At 40.7% G+C, this 28000-nt stretch overlaps 1 protein-coding gene across 1 annotated transcript; it reads right to left on the reverse strand.

Annotated features, from left to right (window-relative positions):
* Slc17a1 (solute carrier family 17 member 1) lies at nucleotides 1-27966 on the reverse strand. Its single transcript, XM_059262366.1, has 12 exons — nucleotides 27939-27966; nucleotides 24134-24306; nucleotides 23260-23493; nucleotides 23092-23179; nucleotides 22374-22460; nucleotides 20305-20423; nucleotides 20042-20203; nucleotides 16792-16924; nucleotides 16553-16700; nucleotides 9346-9436; nucleotides 3002-3138; nucleotides 1-189 (listed from the first exon to the last, which is right to left on the reverse strand). The coding sequence occupies exons 1-11, from the start codon at nucleotides 27964-27966 to the stop codon at nucleotides 3004-3006; spliced, it is 1398 nt and encodes a 465-aa protein (XP_059118349.1). The 3' UTR covers nucleotides 1-189; nucleotides 3002-3003.
* Between the last annotated feature and the right edge of the window lie 34 nt (nucleotides 27967-28000).

Raw genomic sequence — 28000 nt, forward strand, 5'->3', positions numbered from 1 at the left:
TCGTCACATATAATCCACAGTGCAAAAAGAAGCACACAGACTCAAGTGGCTGAGCCTGGCCCCTCAGGATCCTCCTGCCACCCCCTCCTGGTGTTGGTGGCTCCCGGGGGTGGCAGTCTCATGCAAGTTCCTCTTCTATTCAATAAGGACTCTGACCTTGTGCTTCAAAGGTGCTCACTTTTCTATTAACTTTTGTAGACAAAGGAAAACAAAACACATAGAGACGTCACTGGAGAGTCCTTGCACCTGGAAACTGTGCCAACACCCCAAAGAAATTAGTGTAGGCTAGGACATTTTTCTCAAGTTGTCTTTTGTCCAGTGATAGGTTATCCATGCCATCTTCACATGTCTCCACTATGGACATAATAATACATAGGACTGCCAGGGGCCAACCTGCCTCCTTCTGCCCTACCCTGGGAAATCTATGTGAAAATATCTGAGTAACTGCAGCATTTTTCTAGGTCCAGTGTCAGGGCATGAAGATACTCAGTATCGAGGCTGTATCCTGAGAATTAAACAAGCAGATAAAAAGCCACTGTGTCCATAGAGTTGGCACTCCAATAGTTTGATATTGCTACTCTTGAAACAGCACATTGCATTTATAGTACTAATAGGTACATTCTCTGTGTCTCCAAATTTCAGCTTTTAATAAACTAATTTGTTATTAAGAAAATGAAAATAAAACCTTTCTTGGTGATTCTGCACCAGGCACATGCTCCAACTTCCATGGTCCTGCACTCTAGCGTCATCTGCCCGTTCTAAGAACCATTCCAAATACTGTAGGTATTTGAACACCTCTCAACAGCGCTGCCACTGCCTTGAGTCCACAGACTTCTTCTAAGTAGTTTACTTCTGTTCTCCTAATGTGAGGTAGCCTATCTGTGGTAATATGGTTCTCAGAAATTCATGGTGAGTCCTTGTATAATTGTGATGTTACAATGGTACCTTCAGTATGGTCGGGGAACACATAGCAGATATACACCCCCAAAATGAAGCCCTGGGAGAGATGAGGTTGAGAAAGGCTTTGCAACAATGTAAAAAGACCTGTTTTTGCCTGAAGGTCAGAACAATATAAATATGTCTATCCTTAATTCTAGTCATGGTGGCACACACATGTAACTCAAGCCCTCAGAAATGGAGGTGGAAAAATCATGAGCTTCAGGTCAGCTTGGGCTATACAGAAAATTCAAGCCTAGATCTAAGCTACATTTGTTGAGGTCCTGAATTCACACACACACACACACACACACACACACACACACACACACACACACCCGTCAAGTCAAGCCAAACCAACAAAGAAAAACACCAAATAAGAGATGTTTTCTCTTGACCCTTGCATTCATTTATACTATAGGTTCTAAACAGAGCAATTAGAGAAGAAAAAAAAATGAAGGTTATCCAGACTGGAAACAGAAATAAAATCACCTATATTTGTAGCTAACAAAATCATTTATGTAGAGATCAAACAGTACCCACTAGAAGCTGGTAGGATGAGTTTCATGAAACTGTGGGCATTACAAAAGTTAACAGCATTTCTACTGTATTTAATACAAGAATTAAACTGAGAAAACCATTCCACTTAAAGTAGAATTTAAAAACCAGACACAGTGATGTACATCTGTAATGTCAGTGTCTGAGAGGTAGGGGTGGAAGTTCTGAGATAAGTCTGTCTGGGCTCCATAGGGAGTTCCAGGCCCACCCAACATCACCACATGCTGGTATCAGCTCTTACACAGGAGTAACACACTTGGTAACACACTCAGACGAAAGCAGATATTATAAAACTACATTAACATCAACAGCACATTAATAACAACACAAAGGACCAATGAGCAGTGACTCATCTGTACCACTGGCTTACAAGCAATTGTATTCCCCCTCCAAATCAAACAGCCAGGGGCAACGAGAAAACTCTCTTTGATTCCACATTTCTCTCTTTTCCTCTTCAGGAGGAATATCTGTCTATTCTGACTGTTTCTATTTCCTCGCATCATATTTTCTTTCTTTTTTTTTTTCCTCTACAGATAGAACAGACAACAGAAAACTGCAGAGAGCAATTACTTGACTCAATGGTTTGCAAGCACAAAGACCTGAGTTTGAGACTCCAAATCCATGTAAAAAGAAGGGACACATACTTGTAACTTGAGCACTGGGGAAGCAGAGACAGGAAGATCACTGGGCCTGATTGGCCAGACAGGATTGTTGTGCTACCCACCAATAAGAGACTTTGTCTCAAAAGAGGTAGGCAGCATGAAGATGACATCTGAAGCTGTTTTTGGCACACACACACACACACACACACACACATGCACATGCACATGAGCCCATACACACATATGCACTCTCTTTCCTCATGCCTAAAAACAAAGTGGGCTCACAGCATCTTTTTGTCTCTCTGAACAGCTGCTGGCATTCATCACAACAGGGTGTCTTGATTCAATGGGGCTTAACAACAGGGCTATTTCACTACTGCCAATTCAAATCCAGGAGTCATTTCTTTTCCCGTCTTTCACCAACCACAGTTTATATGAAAAGCAAACTACCTGATTCTCTTTGAGCACACCTTCACTGGCCTCCTGTCTTCATCACTCATTTGAAAGTTGTTTTTGCCAGGATCATCTCTATGACAGCTGTGTCTAAGCCAGTGGTAAGTTTTAGATCCTATGTAATTTTAGTCCTGGACAGCACTTTCCAGAGATATTACTTCCTTCACCTCAACACTCCACATTTTCTAACCCTTATTCCACGTCTCTGAAGGCATGTCCTCATCTCTTTTGCATTTTTCTTAGCTGTTCATTTGTGAGAAGCTCAATTTCCCAAATTTGCTTTAGCAGCTCTGATGCTGTACTGCTGGGCGGTGTGGTATTAGTGATATTGTTTCAGATGTAGCCTGCTCCTGCTCCCCCAGCCCACATCTGCATCTCAGTGATTCATCGTCAGCTGCTCTCTTGCCTGCAACTTCAGCTTCCAAACTTCCCTCAATCTGATAATGTCTCACCTTCACAGTCGTGTGTTTTCTGTTTCTTCAGCCCAGTCCTGAATTTCTCCCTTAGCAAATAGAAGGTAGAAAATCAGGCATGCCACATTAATGCCCGCCATCAAGAAGAAGATTATATGCCAAGCATTTTCCGGATCCTGAGGGATTAAAATACGAAGTAAGTGTGAGTGACTGATCTTGATTTTGTGTCTTATAACATTTAAAATATAGTATTAAAGTAATATGTAGACTCAACACAGGTCACTTAAGCCTTCAAAACACTTATAAGAAAGTCATCATTTTACTCTACACAAGTAATTGCTTTTATATAGAGAGATTTCTGTTTTCACCAGCTATTAATATGACAGTTTCTTTTTCTTTGTGTGTGTGTGTGTGTGTGTGTGTGTGTGTGTGTGTGTGTGTGTGTATGTGAATTCTTTCTTTTTTTCTTTTCCTTTTTCTTTCTTTGTTTTATTTTTGTTTCTCTGTGTAGCCCTGACTGTCCTGGAACTCACTCTGTTGACCAGGCTGGCCTTGAACTCAGAGATCCACCTATCTCTGCCTTCCAAGTACTGGGATTAAAGGGGTGCCCTACTACCTCCAGGCAATATATCAGTTTCTTAGAAATAATGCATCGTTTTTCTCATGGTTTATTATTTTAAAACTTCCTGTCCTTTTCAAGATACTTATCTAGACAACAGTGTGTTATACCAGATAAGCATGTATGGATAGGTGTGGGACTCTAGCTCCCATTTTTTCAAGGGTTCTTAGGTGGAGAAGAGAGGAATTAAGAAATGATAGATAGAGAGACCTAGCCAATGAGAAGAAAGACAGAAACACAGGATAGCTTCGGGAGGGCCTAGATCAATACCGAACGGCCTCATTCTCTATTGAAAAGGTCTTTTTATAACATGCCAAGGGGAGAGGCAAAAGACCCTCTTGCAAGATCAAAGCACACTGCACAGCCAAGTGTAGACCCTTCCAAACACCTGCTAACCACACCTGTGGCCAAATCATCTCCTTATGCAGCACTGCTGGGTAAAGCAAGCTCAGATTCTCTGACCCTGAGTAGGTTCTCACTAGAAAGCTTCTGTGGACTCCCACAGATAGGTATGTAGAGAAAGTGTGTTTTTAAATGCAGTTGGCAGATTCTACGCACTATAACTATTATTTTTAGCCACTCTATGTACAGTAATGGTTATTTTGCTATGATGCCTCTCATATTTCCCATGGCCGTGTTCTGATACAATTAAGAGAAAGCAGTCCAGGTTTTCTTCTTCAAGGCCTTCACAGTGGTGGACGTGGTGGCACACACCTGTGTGTCAGCATTCAGAAGGCAGAGGCAGGAGGAGAGCTGCAAGTAAGAGACCAGCATGGGATGCATAGTGAGTTCCAGGACAGCCAGGCCTACACAGCAAGGTCCTGTCTCAAAAAAAACCCCTAATCCCCTCAGTTATTCTTAGCTCTTTGTGAACACATGCTAGTTGTATAAAAACATTATCATTTCCCACAAAAATAATCTAAAGTTTTGGTTGGGAATGTGTTGAACCAGCAGATCTTATAACAGAATTTGAAGACATTTTATAATTTTTCAAGTCTTTTAATATAAGAAAATGGTGTATCTTACCATTTATGAGAGTTTTTTTAATTTTGTAAAAACTATCTCCTGATTTCTCCACTGATATGTAAACTATTCATTAAATATATTCTTACATATATTATTTTATTTTAGGGCTATAAATGATATACTAAAATTATTTTGTACTATTTATTCAGATATTTAGAAAATAATTCATATAGATCATTGATTTATACTATTTACATATTTATGCTGTATCAGAAATTACATCAAATTGTTGGTTAATTATCACACTTTAGCTATAGAGCCTTCTCATTGTCTTTGAATCTCTTCCCTTTTTCATGAGTATCTTTCATATTTTAACTAGAACACAGTACAAAGCTAATAAGATCATCGCCTCCTTTTCTTGCTCTCGGTGTCAAAGGAAATCTCACGTTGCACTGACCTGTGCTGTTTTCTGCAGTAACTGCAAAGTGACTCTTACATTCTGATAAGGGATAGCCAACTTCCAGTTCACCCTCACCTATTAGGTGTGGGCCCATCTTATTCTACCCTAGAATTGGAACTGCAGTTTTTTTAAGCCTGCATTTCTCTCTGCTGTGGAAAGCTAGATTCCACTTCTTTATCTCTGAGCTGCCAGTTTAATCTAGGAAGAGGTATTTCTTAGAGAAAAGGTAGCTAACATGCCAGACTGTCTCTTGAGAACATTTTCTTTTACATCTGGGTTATTTACTCTGTGTGTATGTGTGTGTCCATGTGTATGGGTGTCATGACACAAGAGTAGAGGTCAGAAGATGGTTTTCAGGGAGTTGGTACTCTCCCTCCATTATGTAGACTCTGGAGATCAAACTCAGGCCATCAGTCTTGGTGGCAAACACCTTTATTCACTGAGCCACCACAAAAATCTGAGTGTACTGATAACAAATGCCCTCTTCTCAGTGGGAGAACTGAGCTAACAATTGGGCTAGCTGGTGCAGTGTATTTTTTTTTTTCCAAACATGTGGATGTGAGGGCAACATCTGTCACCCATTGACCACCAGGGTTGATTTGGCTGATCTGGCTGGCTAGGTGGGTGTTCCCTTCATCCCTCACTGCTCCATGTACTTTCCTTCCCTAAGCAGAGGAAGAGCAGTCTTTGGTCAAGGGTCTATGGGTAGCTGTGCTCCCCTGCTGGAACCTCCAAAGAAGCTAGTTCTCAAATGCGTATGGATTTTTACAATCACTGTTGTTTGGTCTTTGTGTTGAAAGGGTACACTGTGTGTGACTTTGTCCTTTTACAATCACTACACTTGTACGTTAACAGGTGCGGTGCGTGGCCGATTTCTATACATTCCCAAACTACTTTACAATTACAGGAAATTTCTAGGGACAGTTTCATGGATGGTGTCACCTCTACCTAGATGTATTTTGATTTGCTTCTTTGAGGCTCACTGGGAGGTCTCAGCACCCCCGAAGCACCCCAGTTTGGCTTGGTATTTTCTGCCACCCAAATGACACCAGGCAGATTATAAGGACTGGCTATTGATTTCTGATCACCCTTTTCCTCAGATGCAGCCCTTGGAAAGTCTAAATGTTTTGTTTATCAGGGTCTCTATTCTCCATGAACTCTGGAGAGCACCCCTAAAATCAGAAGCCCTTTTCCCAACAGGAAAAACAATCCAGTCATTTTGGAACAGTTCTTGGAGTTGCTGCTCCTTGCAGAAATTGCCTGCTATTGCCTGTGCATCTGCAGCGGCTCAAGCGTCACAGAAGATGCACCTTCAGTTTTCAGCCTTGATAACTGTTTACAGTAAGAAAATTGACTCAAACCATTCACTCTCCCATTGATGGAAGTAGAGTCCTTAGAGGTTCCTTTTGTTCACAGTAAGTCTGATATTTCTAGTTTTAATTTGTATATTGTTGATTACAAGGGGGTAAATTGGATTCCTTGTCATAGGTCATATTTCTTACATCTTCAGTCTCTTATTTCACTTTTTAAGGTGTGCATTGTTTGCAGTATCTTTGAGGCTCTAATTCTGTGTTTTTGTTTTTTCACATTTCTTCAAGTGTTTTGAAATTTTTTTCAATTTTGAGCCATATTTATGGAACCCCCATGGGGCATGAATTCAGGATGTTTCTCTAGAAAAATTTAATTTGCTCCAGTCAGGCAGCTAAGGTCCTAAAAAACAATTCTTGGTGTGTGACATTTAGAAGAAACAAGATTTGATGGGACTAGAAAGAGAGCTCAGAGGTTAAGAGCACTAGCTGCTTTTCCAGCAGACTGGGATTACCTATTTTCAGCACCCACATGGTGTCTCACAATGGACTGTATCTCCAGTTCTAGAGCAAATGATGCTCTCTTCCAGACTCTGGGGGGCACCAGGCACACAAATGGCATATATTCAGGAAAAACAACCATCACATAAAATAAAAACAATTAAAAAAAAAGATTTTGGGGAGAAAAGAGATTTGAACGTAGACTTCAAACTCTTGTTGGCTTTACTGTTTCACACGCTTGGTGGACATTTTAGTCAATGTTTCTCTTCCCTCACACTGAGGCAAAGGCAGACAAGATTCCTTCCTGGGCAGAGATAACTTTGTGGAGTTCTGAAATCACATTTCCTCGCACCTTCCAGAAGTTAGAGGAGAAGTTTGCTCAGCTGACCGTGATTGGAAATTGCTGTGGGATGTTCTGTATGGCAAATGTGTTGCTCTGATTGGTTAATAAATAAAACACTGATTGACCAGTAGCCAGACAGGAAGTATAGGCGGGACTAACAGAGAGAATTGAGGGAAGAGGAAGGCAGGGAGGGACGCTGCCAGCCACCGCCATGACAAGGAAGATGTAAGGTACCTGTAAGCCACGAGCCACGTGGCAAAGTATAGATTAATAGAAGTGGGTTAATTTAAGATAGAAGAACTAGATAGCAAGAAGCCTGAGCCATTAGACCAAACAGTTTAAATAATATAAGCGTCTGAGTGATTATTTTAAAAGTGGGCTGTCGGACTGCCGGGCTTGGCGGGTCCTGGAGAGAAAACTCCAGCTACAGGAAGTCAGCTCAGGGTATTCAATAGATGCAGGGGAAGAGGAGGGTGTGGTTGGGCTCTTATGCTCAGAAAGAGAGCTGATCCCGGTTGCCCTGAATTTCCCTTCTCTCATGAGGCCAGCATTCTTCCTGGGGAGTCTCCATGGCACTGGCACTGTCTGTGACTTCTGCCTTTATGACACCACAAGTATGTGAAGCAGGATTTGGAGGAGCTCCTCTATGGGAAATGTGGCCACAATGTATGCTGACTACCTCACCCTGGCCCATGCTGTGTGGTGGGTTAAAGAAATCCCCAACATGACTTCTCCACGTGAGAGCTTTTCTCCAAACAAACCAGTTTATGAGCTAGTGAAATTGATAGGGGATGGGGTTGGGGTAGATAAGGATCCTTTTGTATTCTATACTGTAAAGGCTACTTTTGTCTTCCATGAGGTAGAAAGGAACCTGCACGTGCATGTTATCAATAACTTAGAACGCACACAGTGCAAGCATCTGGCTGTTGTAAATTAACGCTCCAATCTAGGTGGAAGGACACAGGGTTGATAGGCAGACACTAGTTAGACCCAGCATTTCAAGAAGGGACTGGTCTCAGGCTCCTAGAGAATGAGGGCGAAGTGCAAAGCCCAACACCCAGAGTGGTACAGACACCACAAGTCTCAGCAATATTGCTGACCGCCTGACCAGCAGGGCAAGATGGACTTCTAGAATGATTAACTGCTCCCTTTAAACCAGCTGGCTACAGTTTTTTCCTAGGATGTTAACCCGCTGCCTTCTCAACTCACTCTTCAAACATTCCAAATCAAGTGCCACTTAAAGATGCAGTTCCTGCCTCTGCTCACAGCTTTCGTGGTGGCAGGGAGCATGACCTTCAGTATTTGGATACAGAATGAGGGTGCAGTCCTTTCTCACTACACACAAGCCAATATGCCCATCCTGGCTCCACCTTTCTGATCAATGTTTGTCCAATGATCCACAGCAGCCAGTGGCCCTGTGGTCATTCACCTCCCTGGAATCAATTTTTCTGAATCTCTAAAACGTTCTTTTACTTGTTTTCTTCAAGATGAGGCATGGATTTTAAAATTGTTGTTACTTGTGTGTGTCACAGGATATGAGCGTCTGAGAACAGGCATGCACCACGGCCTGGGTGTGGAGGTCAGAGGAAATGTTTGTGGAGTTGGTTCTCTCTCTCCACCATCATGTGGGTTCCGGGATTCGAACAAGGGTGTTAGGCTTGTGCGGCACCCCCCCCCACACCGCCCCCTGAACCATCGTGCTAGCCTGAAGCATGTGTTTTAAGTAACTTTCAATTGGCAGAGTATTTCAATTGTGTCCAGCAAAAGAATTTTAAGTAATTCTGTGACAATTGCAGATGCAGTGCCTGCCTCAGTAAAAGTGACAGTGCCCCCCAACCTTTAGTTCCATGTCTTCCTGTTTCTAACTTCCTTTCTGACAAAGCTCACCTTTGTACTTCCACGACTCTCACTCAGCCAAATCCCATTTCAAGCTATTGTTCCCTGTTCAAACCAGAGACCCATTTCCTTTCAAACAACTGAAGAGTTCCCAATACCAGCAGCTGCTGCACAACAAGAAAGAATAGATTGTTTGTAGGAGAAAGAATATATTGTCTGCTGACTCAGAGGACCACTCGCTGTTGGCATCTCCTCCAGCAAGTTTTGTGCATGCGTGCATATAACTTTCTTTATACAATTAAGAGCAAAAACAAAATGGAAAACAACTATGTATATCTGCATGCTACTTACCTGATTAAGGATCAACCCAGCCATAGTTGAAGAAATTAGGCCTCCAATCAATCCAAATAAAGATGAAATTGCTTTAATAAATCCATAATATCTGTACAAAAAGGAAAGAGAATGCGGATGGTAAGTGGTCCAAATGCTTCAGGCAAAGCTACCCCAATCCAATGAGGCCTGAAGGGGCAACTGTGATGCAGTGAATACTCATTCCAACTGTTTAAGTTCATCAGCCCGGGAGAAAGCACGCATGGCAGCAATGTTCTCCTTGTTCTTCAGGGTCAGAAAGGCTGATGTTAGCAGTAGAGAATCTACGACATTATCAAAATGATCCCATGTGTAGAGGAAAACTCAGCAGTGTTTGAGACTTCCAAGTGCAGCCAAGAAACTCGGAGGGTGATATGGGGTGCTCGTAGGAACTGGATTGAGACGTATTGACTGAAGGGCTCTGTTCGCTCACTTGGTCTAATCACACAGACCAGAGCCACTGACCCCAAGGAATGCTGTCAAGCCTCTGATGAGGAAGTGAAAAGGCTGTTTATAAGCAGCTATGATTGGCCAATCCTGGGTGTTCATATCAACCTTAGCAGGAAATAAGCAAGAAAAACGAGGAGGCCACGGAAAGCCATAGACCAAGGAGACAGCAAGTCCATCAGTCACAAAGAGCGAGCCAGTGCTTAGTAGAGACCAGATTGGTTCAGGCTGGGAGCCTTGGCCTTCAGCCTGGCATTAGAGGTTCTGAGTTAGAAGGTCTCTCCTCTCATGGGTAGGAAAGTCTTCAGAATCTTTTGTTTTATTTCCTGTGGTCTATACTGTTTCACTTTGCCTTTACATGTTCGATGTGGGAGGAGCATAGAGCTTGTCAGTTAACTTACCAGGCCCTGCTCAGGAAAGGGTCACAGCTGAACCCTCAACACTGTGAGGTCAAAGATTAGAATTTTGGTTTTTGGGTTTTTTTTTTTGGTTTTTGATTTTTTGAGACAGGGTTTCTCTGTGTAGCTTTGCGCCTTTTCCTGGATCTCGCTCTGTAGACCAGGCTGGCCTCGAACTCACAAAGATCCACCTGCCTCTGCCTCCCAAGTGCTGGGATTAAAGGCATGCACCACCACCGCCCAGCCACAGATTAGAATTTTGACCTCAGTCATGAGAGAGGTGGATAGTATATTCACGAGGATACTATCCTTTGTCTATTTCTATTGTGAAAAATACTTAAGCCTGTGAGCAGACATAGGGATTGGTGGGGGCAGGGACCATTAACTGGCCTCAGTTTCCACAGTTCACCTATTTGCTGCAGCAACAGAATCCATGGATGGAATTGGAGCCAGTTATGACTTTTCTGAGCCCTTGTTACTTCTGTCTTTATGAGCTCCATAAAAATATTCAGATATAGCCGGGCGGTGGTGGCGCACGCCTTTAATCCCAGCACTCGGGAGGCAGAGCCAGGCGGATCTCTGTGAGTTCGAGGCCAGCCTGGGCTACCAAGTGAGTCCCAGGAAAGGCGCAAAGCTACACAGAGAAACCCTGTCTCGAAAAACCAAAAAAAAAAAAAAAAAAAAACTCAGATATATACATATATATATAATATATGTGTGTGCATACACACACACACACACACACACACATATATATATATATATATATACATACATACTCATATAAGGACAAATACAGTAACACTATTGAGTTATTTTTGTCACCATAAAAGTTATATTTTGTCTTTTAATCTTAAAATAAATGGAAACACTTGTGTGGGTCCCTCTTGAGCCATGTCTTTTTGGTAAACTGGTACGAACCTGTTGTTCAGGTACATTTACATTCACAGCATCCCTTGCAGCTAGCTGCAGCTTCAGAATTAAATTTGGGTTGGCTTTTGGATGAATAGAAACTGTGAGAATTTATTCTCCCCCCCCCCCGAGAATTTATTCTTAAAGCCATTTCTTGCTATGGACTTTCTTCTTTTCCTTTCAATGGTAAACGTATGGCACTGTGACCGGAGAATTAACTGCAGCTTGCTTTATGATGGTGCATGTTTGTCAACTTCAGTTGATCTTACAGACCATTCAAAATGACATAAACTCAGTCCTTATTGAGTGCTGCCTTGCCTGTGTCAATTAGTTCAAGTATGTTCATTTGTCCTTCTACTCATCAAAATCATTTCCAACTTTTTGTCTACCTCTTATTGTGGGTGATCTGTTGAGACCCCTAAGAGTCCCTTACTTGTAATTGTGTGTAATTATTTGAGAGTAGTGCCTGGCTAGTTCAGTCAACACAGCATGAACCTCTTAATTCTTTGAATCTCTTTGCTCATGATGAATATAAATAAAAATGTCTGGGCTGGCCAGGTGGGTCAGTGAGTGAAGGCACTTGCTATGCAAGCCTAGCAGCCTGAGTTCAACCCCTGAAACCCATATAAAGGTAGAAGGAGAAAACTGACTTCACAAAGTTGTCCTGTGACCACCAGATACACACTTGCCCGTGCACACACACACACACACACATACCTGCATGCACATGCATAGTAATAATAAATAAATAAAGGAATATTTTAGTTTGAACAAAAGTAGAAGTCTGATATATTTCTCTTTACCATTATGAAGTACATTTTAAAATTTCTAGCCGTGTTTCTTGAACTAAAGTATATTTTATCTGATATTTTGATAGTGATGCTAGGCTTCTTTTTATTTGGTTGACTTTAGAATCCGTTCATTTAATCAGTGTCTCTTCCTGGCAGCAAAGCCATATGTCCTTGTAGATTTAAGTTAACCTGTGCAGGAAATCAGGAAGTTGGACACAGGACTTACACCCTCAGTCCCAGCATGTGGGAGGCTAGGCAGAGTTAGGACTCTTCCTCTGGAATCCATTATATACCCACAAGATGGAGCACCTCTCTGACACAGGCCCGGCAGGCTTCACCCTTCATCTACATCGCTCAGTCCCCTCACAGTGGGGACTTGATACAGGAAAGCAAGAGAACCTTTACATTGCTTTAACGTAAGACTTTTTCCCTTTTTTTCACAATGCTTACCTGCAATTTGCTTGTTCTTTAGAGGGAACAGCCCATGGTTTAAAGTATTTTGTAAGCAAATTAAAAAGAAACATGGCAGTGGGTTTTTTGTGTTACTGATTTAATACTTGAGCATAAAAATGGTTGAATCAAACCCGAACAAAATTAAGATGTCTGAACTGTGGGAGGGAAGGAGAATTCAAGAGCACACAATCCACTTACTGCTTAAATAACTAAAACAGTTGAAATCGCTGTTGCAGCTGCCTTAAGAGGATGGCATTGCTGTCTGACTGTACCACAGAGCATCCTAAGAACCTCTAGTACCATCTGCTCTTACTGCTCCCCAAAGACATGGTGGCTACTACAGTCCCAGGCCATCTCTGTCTCACTCAATCTTATTCTCCCAAACAGGCTTTCATGAAATCACATCTGCATGACTCTTCTTCATTTCAGACCTTTCTTGGCTGTAAAAAGGACTTTAAGTCCATTGGAATGATGCAGCTTAGGCCAGATTAGATGTCACCCAGGTCATTACCTGCTCAGATAGCTTACATGCTGCCAGATGCTGATAGACAGCATCACTGAGGACGTGACTGACTATAGCTAGTCTTGGAGAAAGACATATTTAGGTGTGGATTCTCACTGCCTCCATCCTTTGTTTTCCTACCCATAGCATGTGGATAAGATTATTATTATAGTCATACCAGGGCATGATAGGCACATAAGATACTTAAGATTTTACAGGTATTATTTGTGGATATAGTCTTAATCTTTAAGTGAACACATTTTAATTGACTTTCTACACTTGAACTTAGTCAAAAGGCTGAGAAGCAATTGATGTTGCCCATTCTTTATCAAATAATTTTTGTGTCTTTCTATAATTCCATGCAATTAGAATACTTGCTGGCATTTTTAAAGGCAAGCCTCAAGACTAAATAAATGAAATGGATACATTTGTTGTTTCTTATGGCACATACTTTATGTGAACCTGGTGGACAAGGTTCTTTTCAAATTTATGATAATGATTTTGTTTGTTTGTTTTACATCACTAGAGGTCACTGCTTTGGATAATCCTATTAATATTTTGCCTGCATTCTCCATGGAGTGTTAGCCCCACAGTACAGTGTGAGTGTTGTCTGTTACCTGGAGTGAATTACAGAGCTGTTTCTGTTAGTCACACCAATCTCTCAAAGGACATATGATAGTAAAAAGCAGTTTTCATGCTAAGAAAGTATGCACTAAAATCTTCTGTAGGATCCTGCTATGGTTTGTATGTATGTTCTAGAGGTTTGGTTGCCAGGGGCTTGGTTGCCAGGGGCTTGGTTGCCAGGGGCTTGGTTGCTCCTGGCTTGGTTGCTAGGTTGATACTACAGATGATGGAAGGGTGTGACCTGTTGGAAGGTCTTAAGTTATTGAGGGGATATGCCCTCAAAGGAGATGTAGTCTTTCTGTTCCTGACCCTTCTTTTATGTTCCAGATAGGAAGATGAGTAGTTTTGCTTCACATGAACTCTTGCCACAATGACCTGCCTCCCCACAGACCCAACACAATGGAGCTAACTCATAAAGGACTAAAGCCTCCTAAACTATGACTCAAAATTAACCCTTTCTCATTATAAGTAGGTTTACTTCAAGTAACACAAATTCCAAACCAGTGGTCATAATTAAGTATTTGAACATAAATCTCCTTGGTAATAAATAAGTATAGTTTGTTATGAAATTAGCATCTAAACTTGCACATAATAGCAGGAATGATGAAATAGACAGTCCCAATGACATTTGCTACATCCAAAGCACTACTATGCATGTTTTATCTATACTGAATTGTTCAGGACTCTTTCATTATTTCATTTTCTCTCTGTGTGTCAGAGACTCTCGCTCAATAGCCAAGATGGCCTCGGTCTTGCAATCCTCCTCCTTCTGCCTCCTGAGTGCCGGGTTACAAATATGTGCCAAACACATGGTTCCTTAATACTCTTAACAACTCACAAGCTAAGCATTCTCCTTTTACTCCAGATCATAGATGAGGATATCAACACAAAGGTTTGTTTGAGGTCAACGGCCATCTAGACCAATAATGCAATAATATGACTCTAAAATAGGCACTTGCTATCTCTGGACTATTCTCTATAGGTCTGTAATAGGTGTACAGTCTATATGTGCAACTATTCACATCACTATTTATATTTGACATACATGGTTTTCCCTCAGAACTGTCACTCTTATGCCTGTGAGTGTCATAATATTTGAAATCCTAAGGTGCTCCTGAAATTATGATTCAATAAAGAAAAAGAAGGCATTTTTTTTCCTTTTCTTTTTTGGGCATTTTGAGATAGGGTCTTATATAACCCAGAGTGACCTGAAATTTGCTAGATAGCTGAGACTGAATTTGAATTCCTGCTTCTTCCGCCTTAACATCCAGAACTGGAATTAAAGTATATACCACCATACCAGAAAGAATGGTATTTTAAAATTATTATTTAATAACAAACTAAGAAAAATTACAATAATCCCTTTTAAAAGAACTAGAAAATAAAGTAGTTAAGAATAAATTTAACCAAGGAGTGGAATGATCTGTACTTCTAAATCTATAGGGCATTGATGAACTGAAGACATGCAAAGGATCAGAAGAATTAAAACTGGTAAAATATCTATGTTTCTTAAAGTGATCTAAACACTCTATCCATGCCCTGTGAAAATCCAAATGACACTTTTCACAGAAATAGAAAACAAATTATTAAACTATATATGGCCTCACAAAGATAGGCAAAGCCATCCCAAGAACAAATAACAAAGTAGGAGGTCTCACACTACTTGTCCTCAAAATATACCTTGAAGGTACGGCAGCCAAAGGGACCTGGGCTGACGCCAAAGCAATAAAGCAAAATGGAGAGCCAAGAGATAAGCCTAGGTATTTATGGCAGGATTAATTTTTAACAAAATTGCCAAGAACAGAACATGGAAAATGGGCAGTAAATAGTGTTGGAACCAATGCAAGTCTACTCACAGAAGAAAACCTTTCTTTCAGACAATATATAGTGCATCAACCCAAAAGTAACTGAAGCCTGAAACTATAAAGTCATGACAAAGAAGCACTCTGGGAAACTCCAAGACTTTGGTTGGACAATGATTTTTTTATATATGACTGACAAAAATTACAAGCAACAAAAGCAAAAGGAGAAGAATGGAATTCCTTCAAACTACAACTTTTCTGCAAAGTCAGGGAAACAGTCAGTCAAATGAAGAAGCATAGGCAATGGGGAAATTGTAAACTACACATTTGATAGAGGATGACTATCAGAAATACATCAGAAACACAACCTAAATAAACATGAGCAAAGAACCCAAATAGATACTTTTCAAAAAAGACCTCAAGTGTCAACAAATATATAAGAAAATTGTTTAACATCACCAATCATCAAAGAAATGCAGATTCAAAACATAGTGAGACGTTACCTTGTATGTTAGGATGGCTGTAAAAAAAAAATGAGAGAGGTTTTGGTGAGAGGTAGAAAACTGAATTAGTGCAGCCACTAGAGAAAACAGTGTAAAGGTGCCTCACCATATTTCCCAGAGCTATGGCTACTAGGCACACATTAGAAAGAGACTGAGTTGAAATGTTAGACGTCTGAAGTTGTATGCTTATTATAACATTATCCACCCAGATAAGACACAGAAAAAGCTAGTGTCCACCCACACAAAATGTGGTCTGTATGCACAATAGAATTCTATTTCCTTTAAAAGAAGGAAATCCTGTCATTTTTAACAATATGGATGAACCTGGAAGATATAATGTTGAGTGAAATAAGCAGGTCACAAACAAATGGCACACAATATCATGAACATGTGGAATATAAAGAAGGTGACTTTATTAGAGAGTAGAAAGGGTATTATCAGAGTCTAGGGGTGAAGGGAGATGTTTAGGAAGATGCTGACTGAAAGATATAAAATTTCAATAAGTTTAAGAGACTTATCAAAAACAGTGACTACTGTTAACAGCAATGCATTGTATTCTTGAAAACAGTTACTATGATAGATTTTAAGCATTTTCATTACAAAAGAAATGGATTCTATGATATATATAATATTACTTAACTCCCTCCATTTAATCATCCTACAATGTATCCATTTCAAAATATCACACTGTATACAATAAATGCATGCAATTTTATTTATTAATGCAAAAAATAAATACATTTTAAGAGAGCCCTACCTGGGAGCAATATCCAAGGCATTGATAAAGTATCCACCGAAGGAAAAGCTGAGTGTTGAATTGGCAAATATCAGGAAAATGATGATGCTGTAGAAGTTGGAGCTCAGGTAGAGCAGGCACATGATGAAGATCACAGGGCAGAAAATCCCTGCAGAACGATCCAGACCATACAGTTAAGTGCTTCTGAACACAGAGCCAAAGGACTCCCCAAGCATTTGTCTGTCCTGGATGTTCCTTACCTAGTGTGCTGAAGAGTTTCCGGACAGTAACTATGCTGAAAATCTTCCTGGACAGGAGAAAGTCTGACAGCTGACCTGATACGATACCACAGATGTAGGCAAACAGATAGGAGAGGCTGGACAGCAGCCCATTCTGAGGAGGAAACATTATTCTGAGTGTGTATAATGGAGAAACAGTCCTGTACAGTCAGTTTTTTCACTGAAATTCAGTAACTAATGTATACTTTGGACTTTAAGATGTGACTCAGTGGTAAAGTTCTTGTCTGGGATGCACAAGGTACTGGATTCAATCCCCAGTCCCAGCTACATACAGCACTAGAGTTGTGTCTGGGAATATGAGTTCCAATGTAAAGAGAAACTTAGTTTTGGGGTTAGTAAGAATTGTCACCATCCTCTATTGTTGTGGAATATTAATTTAAGGTGTATTGCATTCATTTATGCTGTAGAATATTTGTTTAGTGAAGCAAAGACATGTTACACTTGTTTGATTAAAGAAAATTAACTTGGGGTCAGGAGGCTGAGTCAGCAACTAGCTGACAGGAAGTGGTAGGGAGGAACCACATGTACCTAGGGTTCTTAAGTGGGTGCTGAGCAGAAGGATGCCCTGTTTTGGGGGAGCTGCGAGCTAGGAGAGGAGGTTAGCTACTTGCTATTCAGCCTCTCCGGGTGAGCAGGATTTCACCTCAACCTTTGAATCCTGAATTCTATAGAAGGATATAGATCTAGATAAAGTTCCCTTCAGCAGCCATAATAGAGCTGGTGCCTGAGGGAACAAAATTCCTGCATGGCTATGGCCACTTCACCTAGTAGCTACTGATAGCTGCAGAGTTGCAATTGCAGATTAGGAGAGCAGTTGCTTAAGGGGCTGCTGTGAGCCACAGAAATATGAAGTAGGAATTTAGTTGACTATGGAAAAGCTGTTGCTTGGAAAAGTCAAGGACTCTTCCAGAGGATAAAGCCAAAATTCAAGGAATATTGGCGATATTGGCTTTTGAATATATTAACTATATCCTGCAATGAATTTCTTGTGTGCTATTGTACCTTTCCCATTTGATTCTTTCCCCCAAGAACTTCTAACAATGTGTTTGATCATTTACTGGGCACGACTTCCCTTATATTATTGGGTTATTTTGGATAACATTCCCCAGCTGTGTTTATTCTTCATTAGCAAACATCTGGCCAGGGCCATCTCTGGACAAAAGTATTTCATCTGAGACACTTCCCCTATATCCAAGGACAGACTGCAGATAGATAAGCATTAGCTCATCTCACCTACAGGTAAGAGAAAATGACCATTAACAATTAAATCCTTAACTCCTTACCTTCACCCCAGTTTATTAACACAAGACTCTAATTTAAGAGATTTACTGCTTACTATTCTGAGATGGTGTTTTGGACATCTACTAGTTACACATAAAGGTAATTACTCCTACTGTCCCAAGGAGACTGCCAACAAGGCCAGGCGGACGATGGGTGCCAAGCTTCGTTTCTTGTGCAAATCAAGCTTTAATCCTCCCTCTTCTATCTGAGCCCAGATGTTATTTCTATTTCTAAAGATTGCCCCCTTAGCAATTAACTCAGAGCAAAAGTGCTTTTACTAACTGAATACTACACATTGTGACACAGGTTGCCTAGCAACCAAGTAAACTTCCCCCACCCTACCAGAAAGTGGCACAGCCAAGAAAGCTGGGACAAAAATGGTACCAAGGGGAAAAAAAGGCAGTTTCATTTTACTAGTGACTTACTGACATATAGTCTCCTAACACTTTATCTAGCCATTTCTAAGAATATAGTCTGAGCACATAAATTCCTTTTTAGAATCCCCTAATTGATATCAGCCCTTAGTTGACCTTACCAGAAAACTCCCATTAGTCACTCCCTTTTTTTGGGTTGTAGAAGAAAGCCTGACAGTCACTGCCTGGTGTAAACTCTTATCTGCCTTTATGACCCTGAAAGGACTCAAGCCTTGTGACCTTGCCTTGGCCAGAGAATTGCTGATTGTGTGTGTATGTAAACTGGAAACTTCAGAGACTGGAGAGAAGAATGAAGATGGAAAGAACTAAGATAGAACAATGAAAGAACAGCATAAGAAGGGACAGAGAGGAGCTAAGTATGAGAGCAGAAAAGAAGCTGTGTAGAGGGAATTGACTTAGAAGAATAAGTGAATGGATTAAGAGCTCGGTGTGTTTAGATCCTCAGCTGGTTGTTAGATTCTTCCATGGACCCTGGGAAAAGACTATAAAGGGATGGACCCCTATAGTCTTTGATAAGGGGCAGCTACTGAATTGAATTTAATGAAAAACAACAGTCTATAGATTTTTGTTTTTAGTGTCATGGGATCTGGAAAACTGCAAGAGAAGACTGCTGAGAACAGGAAGTGTCAGCCCTGAGGAAAATGATGGAGGATAGAGATGCTATTGATAATTGATGACAGACAATTGCATGTTTGCTCTAACTGGCCATGATTAACTCTAGGAATGACTCCATGGTTTCATTAAGATAAGGTTAAATCGGTGAGAACCTGTATGACCACAACATTATGCTGGCCGCTAGCTTGAGGCAGGAAGTACACTACAGAACATTCCAAAGTTGGGAGCTCAGACTCCATTTCTAATGGAGTCTTTTCTGGTTACTTTGATATCAAATGATAAGCAGTTCTAAGCATAATTGACTCCCAATGTCAGATGAGCAATGGGGATCCTTTAAGAGTGAGACCAAAGCCCAGGAGTTGTAGCTTTATTCCAAGACAGTAGGTTGACAACAGCTAGGCACAATGACAGGCTGGTTCAGTAACTTTCCCATTAGGACTCCATTCCCTAAAGAGAATGGTACTGTCAAGCTATTTTCAATTTTTCTGAGATAAAAATCTCACACTGTGGCCCAGGTTAGTCTCAATGTTAGAACAATCTGCCTGGTTCAGGTTTCTAAGTGCTGAGTTGACAGGCAGGCATTTACCACAATACTAACTTGTAACATTCTTAAGTAACATGCTAAGACATATATTAAGAGGAGCTGGGGGACTGTGTGGAAATGTGGCTGCATGTGTGTTGATGGTAGAATTCCAGACACTGTATTTATACCAACACCCTTGGTCTGGGCAGAATTCACATGTAGGAAACCATGCATCTCCAGATAAGGAGAACTAGTTAGTGTATGAGGCAGGCAAAGACTGAGTCTATGGTCACAAAACACAGAGAGATAAAGAGAGAGTCCTTTATAAGTTAAAGATGAGAATAGGTAGTACACTTACCTCTCTAATATTAACACGGAGCACTGAGCTAATAAATATTGGAGTATATGTAACCAGGAGGTTGTTGCACCATATGAAAGCAAAGGTATTAAGGATAATAGCCCAAAGTGGAAGAGACTTAAGCATAGCTTTGATTGGCAGAGATTGTCTGGGCAAGTTTACCTGGAAAAGAAATCAAGAATCATTCTGAGTGAGGATCAGCTGGAATGTGTTTTGTTTGGAGCAGAATCTAGGAGCTGTCCAAAAGGAGCTAGGTGTTTTACCTCCTGGGTAAGAGAGGATGTGATGTAGTCCTTCTCACTGGTGCTCATATATGGGTGGTCCTTGGGGTCATCATAGAACAGAAGGAACCAGGAAAGACTCAGAACACAGCCAATGATACCTATCAGAGAATCACATGTTTCAAGGAAGTTCTACCTGGAGTTCTGGATCAAGCCCACTTCAGAGCACCATTCTGAGAATCTAAGTGAACTATTTCTTCTCCAAAACCCTCTGAGGCTCACACTTTGAAAGTGTTCTTTGTAACCACAGCTGGTCCTTGTTGTGGAGTGAATTTTACTGAAATGCTGGTGTTGGTGAGCACTTTGCTCTGTCCTGATCCAGTGAGTCCATCCACTCATTTAGGGTTCCCTAATGTTGGCCCTTTATGTTCTCAGATTTGTAATGCTCCCTACCTCCAGAGCATGCCGTACTGAGCTTTCACAGAGCTAGATAGCAGTACGATTTGAACCATCACTGCAAGGGTAGATGTGCTTCCAAGTTCTGACTCTGCCTTTGGCCCACTATGGGAATTAGGCATTTCTGTAGCCTTCTGAAACTGACTTAGCCAAAGATGGCTTGACTAAATATCAACAGGCCCTCCATCCCTGTACTTTCCTGTTGAATTTGGCCATTAGAAAGCCTGGGAAGGGATAAGAGGGAGAGAGGGAGTGAGAGCAGAGTATCTTTTCAAACCTATGACATCTCCCTCCTAGAGTTACCTCCTTATATGCCTTTTTTTTTTTTAATGACTAAACAGGGGTGTGCTTCAGGCATCCAATCCATGGGACTTTTTGATTGGTTCTGATAACTCTGACTCATTTGCTGTCTTGGGGTAGGGGTCAGGGGTAGTGGTAGATGTTGTAACCTAACTTTACATTATGACATTGTCCCTATAATTCTACAATCTGTCTTTTAAAGTAATTGCTTGGTAAATATGATGATTTGAATAAGAGTGGCCCCCATAGACACATATGTTTGAATGTTTGATCCTCAGTTGGTGGAACTGTTTGGGAAGGATTAGAAGGTGTGGCTTTGTTGGAGGAGATGTATTCCTTTTGTGATTTTGAAAGCCCACACCATTTAGCGCTCTCTCTCTCTCCCCGCTCCTGTCTCTTTCTCTGCCTCATGTAAGTTCTCAGCTACTGATCCAGAGCCATGCCTGCCTGCCTGTTGTCCTGCTCCCCACTATGGTGGTCATGAACTTACCCTCTCAACCTGTGAGCAAGCCCCCAAATTAAATGCTTTTTAAGTAAGTTGCCTTGGTCATGATGTCTTATCACAGCAATAGAAAAGTTAAGAAGTCAGTAAATAAATCTCAAGTGTGCCGTAATTGTGACTTTGAGCAATGTGACTTGAGTAGGAAAAGTCCCAAGAGGCTTTTGTGTTGAACACTTGGTCCCCAGCTGGTGGCACAGTGATGAAAGGTTGTGGAATCTTCGGGAAATGAAGGGACTTTTACTGGAGGAAGTTAGTCTGTGGGGGCAGACACCACAGCTTGAATCCAACGGTGACTCTAGAATTCACTTGGTAACATCTGTTCTGTATTCTGCTTACTTACTCCAATTTGTGCAGTGCATTTTTCCCTGAAGATGTTGCTATGTTTGGTTATGGCCTAGCACTACAGGTATGTAGTATATATAACACACTTATCATATGACCTTTCAGAAATCAGTATAGGTAACTATTATGATAGTCTGTTCCCCCAGAGAGCTTTTTTACGTAATATATACCAAACCGTAACATGTAGTTGTGTAAACTGGGTAGGAAATCACGAACTTCATTTCTGATCATCAGCCTGCTGAATGCTGATTTCTCTTTCCCTTAGTGAATACTGTGGGTTGATTATTATTATTATTATTATTATTATTATTATTATTATTATTATTTTACATCCCAACCACAGTTTCCCCTCCCTCCTCTCCTCTCAGTCCCTCTCCCCAACTCCCTTCTGCCTGCAGTTTTTTTTTAAAATAGGGATTTCATATAAATTGTTATGTTATATTAAATTTAGATTTTTTTGTGTATTCTTAAATTTTTATGCCTTACTGAGGTTTTATAAAAACAGACTCACCAAAAATGTAGAAAACCATGGGCCAGCCCAGGAGATCACAGATGAATCCACTCACAAGCAGGACAATAAATGGTCCCATTGAAAACCCTAATCAAAGGACACAGAGGACATCCCTGTTAATTTGACAAAGACACCTGGAAATGCAGCTAATAAACCTCTGTGTCGTAATGAACAATCTCCATGAAAGAAGTTTGTGTTTCCAATGCTCAGGAGGAACAGAGAAAGTCTTTTCTCTTCTCTCCTTTTCTGTTGTTTAAGATAAGGACACCTCTTTTTCATTCCAAAACAACTTGTGTGTGTGTGTGTGTGTGTGTGTGTGTGTGTGTGTCCATGTGCATTCATTTGGAGGCCAGAGGTTGAAGTCCAGTGTTTTCTTCTCTTACTCTCTGTATTGGGACAAGGTTTTTCAATGGACTTGGAACTTGCTGTTTCAGTGGGGCTGGCTGGCCAGCGAGCCATTGGCTCTGTGCCAGCTGTGCTGAGGTGATAGATGTGTGCTGCCATGCCTGCTACTTCACATGGGTGCCAGGGTCCTTATGTTTGTGTGACAAAAACTTTATCCACTAAGCCTTCTCAACCCTAATTAAAGCAAGAATATTGCAGGGGATGTTTCTGAAGCCCCTAGCCATTCAAAGCTCACATTTTCAATGACTCCTAGAAAGACTTTGACACAAGGAGGTGAAAATGGGACTTAACCATTCTTGGCTTAAGTATTTACCTGATAGAGTCATTGAGGTAAGTCGGCCTCGTTCCGAGGGAGGTGCCCATTTGACCCATATTCCATGCTGGCCCGTTGACACTGTCCCCTGAAATGAAAAGATAAAGATTTTTGAACTCTAATACTCTGCATCCAAGCTCTATGTCTGTTTTAACCATGTCTTAATACCTGGGCTATTCCCTGGAGTACTCGACACACAATAACTAAGGCTGCTCCAACTTGTGCCGCTGGTGGGATGAGCAGGGACAACACAGAGCTGAGGAACAATGAAGACCCAATTATTCTCTTCATTGGGTATATTCCAGATAGGTACCCAACAGGAATTTGAGCTGTGATCACACCAAACAAGATAGAACTGAGAATAAGTCCTTGGATATCAAGACTCCAGGAATACACAGGGTTCTAAAAGAAAGAAAGAGGAGACATGTCTAAGGCATGGAGATATAATCTGGTATTCATGGGTTCCAGGAATGTGGTCTTCCTGCTCAGTCTATGTAAAGTAGTCCCCCCCCCTTTCTAAAATTTGTTTTTGTCTCAAAAAAACTTTATTATCTTATAATGTCATTTAGCATATGTATGTACATTTTGTCATTGATATTTTCAATTATGGGTTACGTATCTCTTATCTGAAATGCTTGGAACCAGAAAGGTTTCAAATCATTTTGGATATTGGAGATATTGGCAGCAGAGGTGAGACACTTGGTTGTATTGCACTCATATTTAGGAAGAAGAAGAGATGAATGCTCACAGCATCAGGGGTAAGACACCTGGTTGCTTTGCACTCACAGTTAGGAAGAAGAAAGAGATGAATGCTGATGCTCAGGACCTCTGGAACAATAGCTATCTTAGCAGCTGAGCCATCTCTCCAACTTTTGAGCTTTCCTTTAATCACAGAATATGCTTATTTAGATCCTTACTCATAGACTGAAACTTGAACTTTATTTTTTAATTATTATTATTATTTTGCCAATAATATATGGCCTCTGTAGAAACTAGCTAACAAGATAAATACTTAAACGTGTACTTTATACTTTCAATATACCTTTAGATCATCTAGCATCTCCAATGTAGATCCATTAGGTAAATGAGGTGGCTCTGTGCTGTTCACCATAGCTACCATGGTGAGGTTCAGGCATACTCTCTGGGCCATGATGACAACATTACAGAAGTGCAAAAAGATAGCCAATCCATATCGAAAGGAACAGAAACCTGGAACTGGGAAGTAGAGAAGAACATCGCAATTAGTAACACCGTTAGAGTCAAAAGTCAGGCGTTTAGAACTCTAGATGTCCTAGATAGCAAATTAAAATTTTATTGTAAAAACATCCTTCTAGAAATTACCATATAATAGGAAGATGTGGGACTGATGTAATAATCCCTATTGCCTTAAGACATAGTTTCAATTAGAATGTCCTGGAATGTTAATCCAGTTTGCAAATGCTTTGGTGCATGTCTACTTTAAAGGAACCTTTGACAAATACCTTGGGTTTTCATTGGAAGTAAGTCCCTTTAGTGATATCAGTGGTATTTTCTCTCAAAGAAACTGCTTTAATCTTCAAACTGAATGACTTTTGTGGCTGAAAAACTCATATTTTCGCATTGTGAAATTTTTTTTCTCAAGAGAATAAACTTACTGAGAAAGTATCAAGCTGTGGTAAAGAATGTAGTATTGGTATAAAACCAAGTATGTTTATCAGTGGAAGAAAGCAGGAATTCCAGAAATATATGTGCATCTATGACTAAGTGGTGTGTGTGTGTGTGTGTGTGTGTGTGTGTGTGTGTGTGTGTTGCACATCTGTATACATGTTCACATTGGGGGAAAGTGGTTGTGCATAATTGGAGTCCAGAGGTCAATGCTGAGCATCTCCTCTATTGCTCTCCACCTTATCTCCCTTAGTTTTTGAGGGAGCATCTCTCATGGTACCTGGAGAACTCTCATTGGGCTAGACTGTCTGGCTAACAGACCACAGGAGTCCTCCTATATCTCTTTCTCCAGCACCAGGATGACAGGCACATAGCACCATACCTAGCCTTTTATGTAGGTGCTGGGGATCTGAACTTGGCTCACTGTGCTAGTGTAGCAAATGCTTTCCTGATGAATCCATCACCCAGCTTCTAAACACTTTTGGGTAAATGTAATTCAACGAAGGAAAATAATGTCTGCTTTCAAGAATAGCATTTCTCCCAAGAAAAATTAATACATGCTCACAAAAAAGATTTGTAGAAAGTGTTTGAATCAATTTTATTCAAAATAAAAGAATGTTTAGAAAGAATGTACATACTGCATTTACTAATATAAAGCATACTCATCAGAATTAAAAAGGAAGGAGGCATTGAAAGACTCAGCTGTCTGGATTCATCTCAACAAAACTTGCTAGGCTAAAGAACTTGTTACCAAAGGCTGTCTACTGTGGCAATCTATTGTTATGAAGTCCCCTAACAGTCAAAAATAATTGGTATGGCCTCTCTCTATAGGCAAAACCAGCAGTGAGAATCTCCACCATGTCAAATCCATCTCACATCTTGCATCTGTCTGACTGTTCCATCTGTGACCTCTAAATGTGGATTTCAAGTCTTATGTGATTCAATCGATTCCCCTTGATAATTACCCTATTTGACTAGGAAATGGTTTACATGTACCGGGGTTAGGATATGTTAGAGGTGATCTTAGAATTCTGCCTACCATGGTCCATCATCTGACCCCGAACATTTATGTTCATCACACATACAAAACATAGTCAACCCATCCTAAGCATCCCCAATCCCCCTTTTATTGTAATGTTACCTTGAACCTCATCAAAAGTTCATTACTTCAAACTGCAAAATCTCACCATCTAAATCAGGCCCAGATGACCCTTACAGGAGCAATCCAACTGGGCTGCAATAGCTATATCTGTGGACTTGCTGAAGAGACAAATGTAAGTTCTCACCACTGCCACCACACAAGAATGGGACAGGCAGGGGCAAAACTACGAACATTAAGATTCTAAAAGAGAAAAAATTCATGAATCCACAATTGGTTTGAAGTTCAGCTGAACAAATACTGGGTTTTAAAATAGGAATTTTTATCCTACTTATAAAATAAAATAGTATAAAGTATTATAATCTGATACATGTACTGTAAGGGTACATTTTCGTTGTCAGTTTGACCGTATTGAGAAACTACAGAAACGTGGTAACATACTTTTGGGCTTGTTTTGAGAATTTTTCCAGAGAGGTCTGGAATCTGGGTCCCTATTCAGATGAGTACTTTTTCCAGTAAGCCCATGGTGGCTGCTACCTCTCATGTAGGCTGATCAACATAATGTCATCGATATAATCGACCACTGTGATACCTTGTGAAAGAGAAAAACAATCAAGATCCCTGCAAACTAACTTACAACACCAGTTAGAAGATTGACAGAAGTTACACATGGGCACAGCGCTCACCAAAACCCACATATCTATGGCTGTTGCTCAATGCTCAACCTGCCAGCAACAGACACCAACACTGAGCCCACGATAAGCCAGCTCCTGTGAGTGTTCAGCTAGCAAGCTGATAGCAGATAGATTCTATTGGATAATTTCCTACATAGATTGGGCAGTGTTTTGTATTTACTAGATAGACAGTTCTTCTGGATATGAATTTCTCCTTCTTCTATGCAATGTTTCTCTAGAAATAACTTTCTCTGAATTCAAAGAATGCCTTATTTCCCCATCATGGTGTTCTATAACACAACAGGAGGTCACTTCCCATTCAGAGATGTGAAGTAGTAGGCCTGTGTTCATGGAATTCGTTGGTCTTACTACACTTGTGTTAGAATGACCTTTTGAAGACACAGTTACAGCATCAGCTTGGTGGCAATACTCTGCAGGGCTGGAACACCATTCTGCTGGAAACTGTGTATACTCGGAATCAGCATCCAACATATAGTGCTGCTTTTCCCATAGTCAAAATTCATGAATCCAGGGATCACAGAGTTGAAATAGAAACCATCATCCCTAGGGATTTGGCAGTAAAGTTTCGCTTCCTATTTTAAGGAACTACTGCTCTGCTGGACTCTACATATTGGTTCCAGGGGGAGAAATTCAGACATTGATGGCATAGCAAGGACTCCACTGAGCTGGAAGATAAGGCTTCTCTCCTGGGGGACTTTGAGCCAATGGGCTATGAATGGAGTTAAAGGTTGATGGGTGATAAATCTGATCTACCAATAGGAAAATCCGGCTTCTGTTCTAACTTGGCAAGGAAGAGTGTGGCAAACAGCAATGTCTTTTAGTGTCTCTCTTAGGGTTTCCCAGCCTAGTGATTAAGGCCAATGAGACTCAATCACAATTCTACCCAAGCAGAACTACAAATGATGCAGACCTTTGGAAACTGAGCTGTAGATCCCTCAGCAGGTAAAGACCTCAGTCCATTGAGGTGCTTCATGAAGACAAAGGCTGTGGAAGGCGGTGGTTATAAACATCAGCTATGACATATGACCTATTTATAAATACTAACTATGACATGCGATCAGTCCCAGGAAAAGCAACGGTGCTTATCCTGAGTACTTCTTCCCTGTTTTATTAAGAATACTTTTGTGACTATACATATATGTATTAAGCAAATTGTTTTCTTTCTTCTATTTGGTTTTTATCATTTATATGGGACTTGTTGATGATATATTAATATTTAAGCACTGTTAGTTGCGTGGTAGTTATGGGATGTCAGAAGAACATTAAGAATCATGTGAAAACTCTATTGCCTTTTCTGAATACTTCTGAGTTTATGCTTCCATAGAACAGTTCTCTCACATGCCATCAGTGGTGTTGTGTTTAAGAAGGTGGGCCCCCCACATGCCCCCTGTACAAGGGGATAGCACTACCTTTCTTGGGAAGGCACTGGTTCTCCATTTGATACTTATCTTCTTGTTGATGGGTTTGGTCT

The sequence above is a fragment of the Peromyscus eremicus genome, chromosome 5 (genome assembly GCF_949786415.1).
Source record: "Peromyscus eremicus chromosome 5, PerEre_H2_v1, whole genome shotgun sequence".
NCBI lineage: Eukaryota > Metazoa > Chordata > Mammalia > Rodentia > Cricetidae > Peromyscus > Peromyscus eremicus.

Coding starts and splice junctions, on each gene's coding strand:
- Slc17a1 (XM_059262366.1), bottom strand. CDS start 27,966: ATGGAGAACCAGTGCCTTCCCAAGAAAG. Junction 22,461..23,091: donor TACCTCAATGACTCTATCAG/GTAAATACTTAA, acceptor TCCTTTGATTAG/GGTTTTCAATGGGACCATTT. Junction 16,701..16,791: donor GAAACTCTTCAGCACACTAG/GTAAGGAACATC, acceptor ATCGTTCTGCAG/GGATTTTCTGCCCTGTGATC.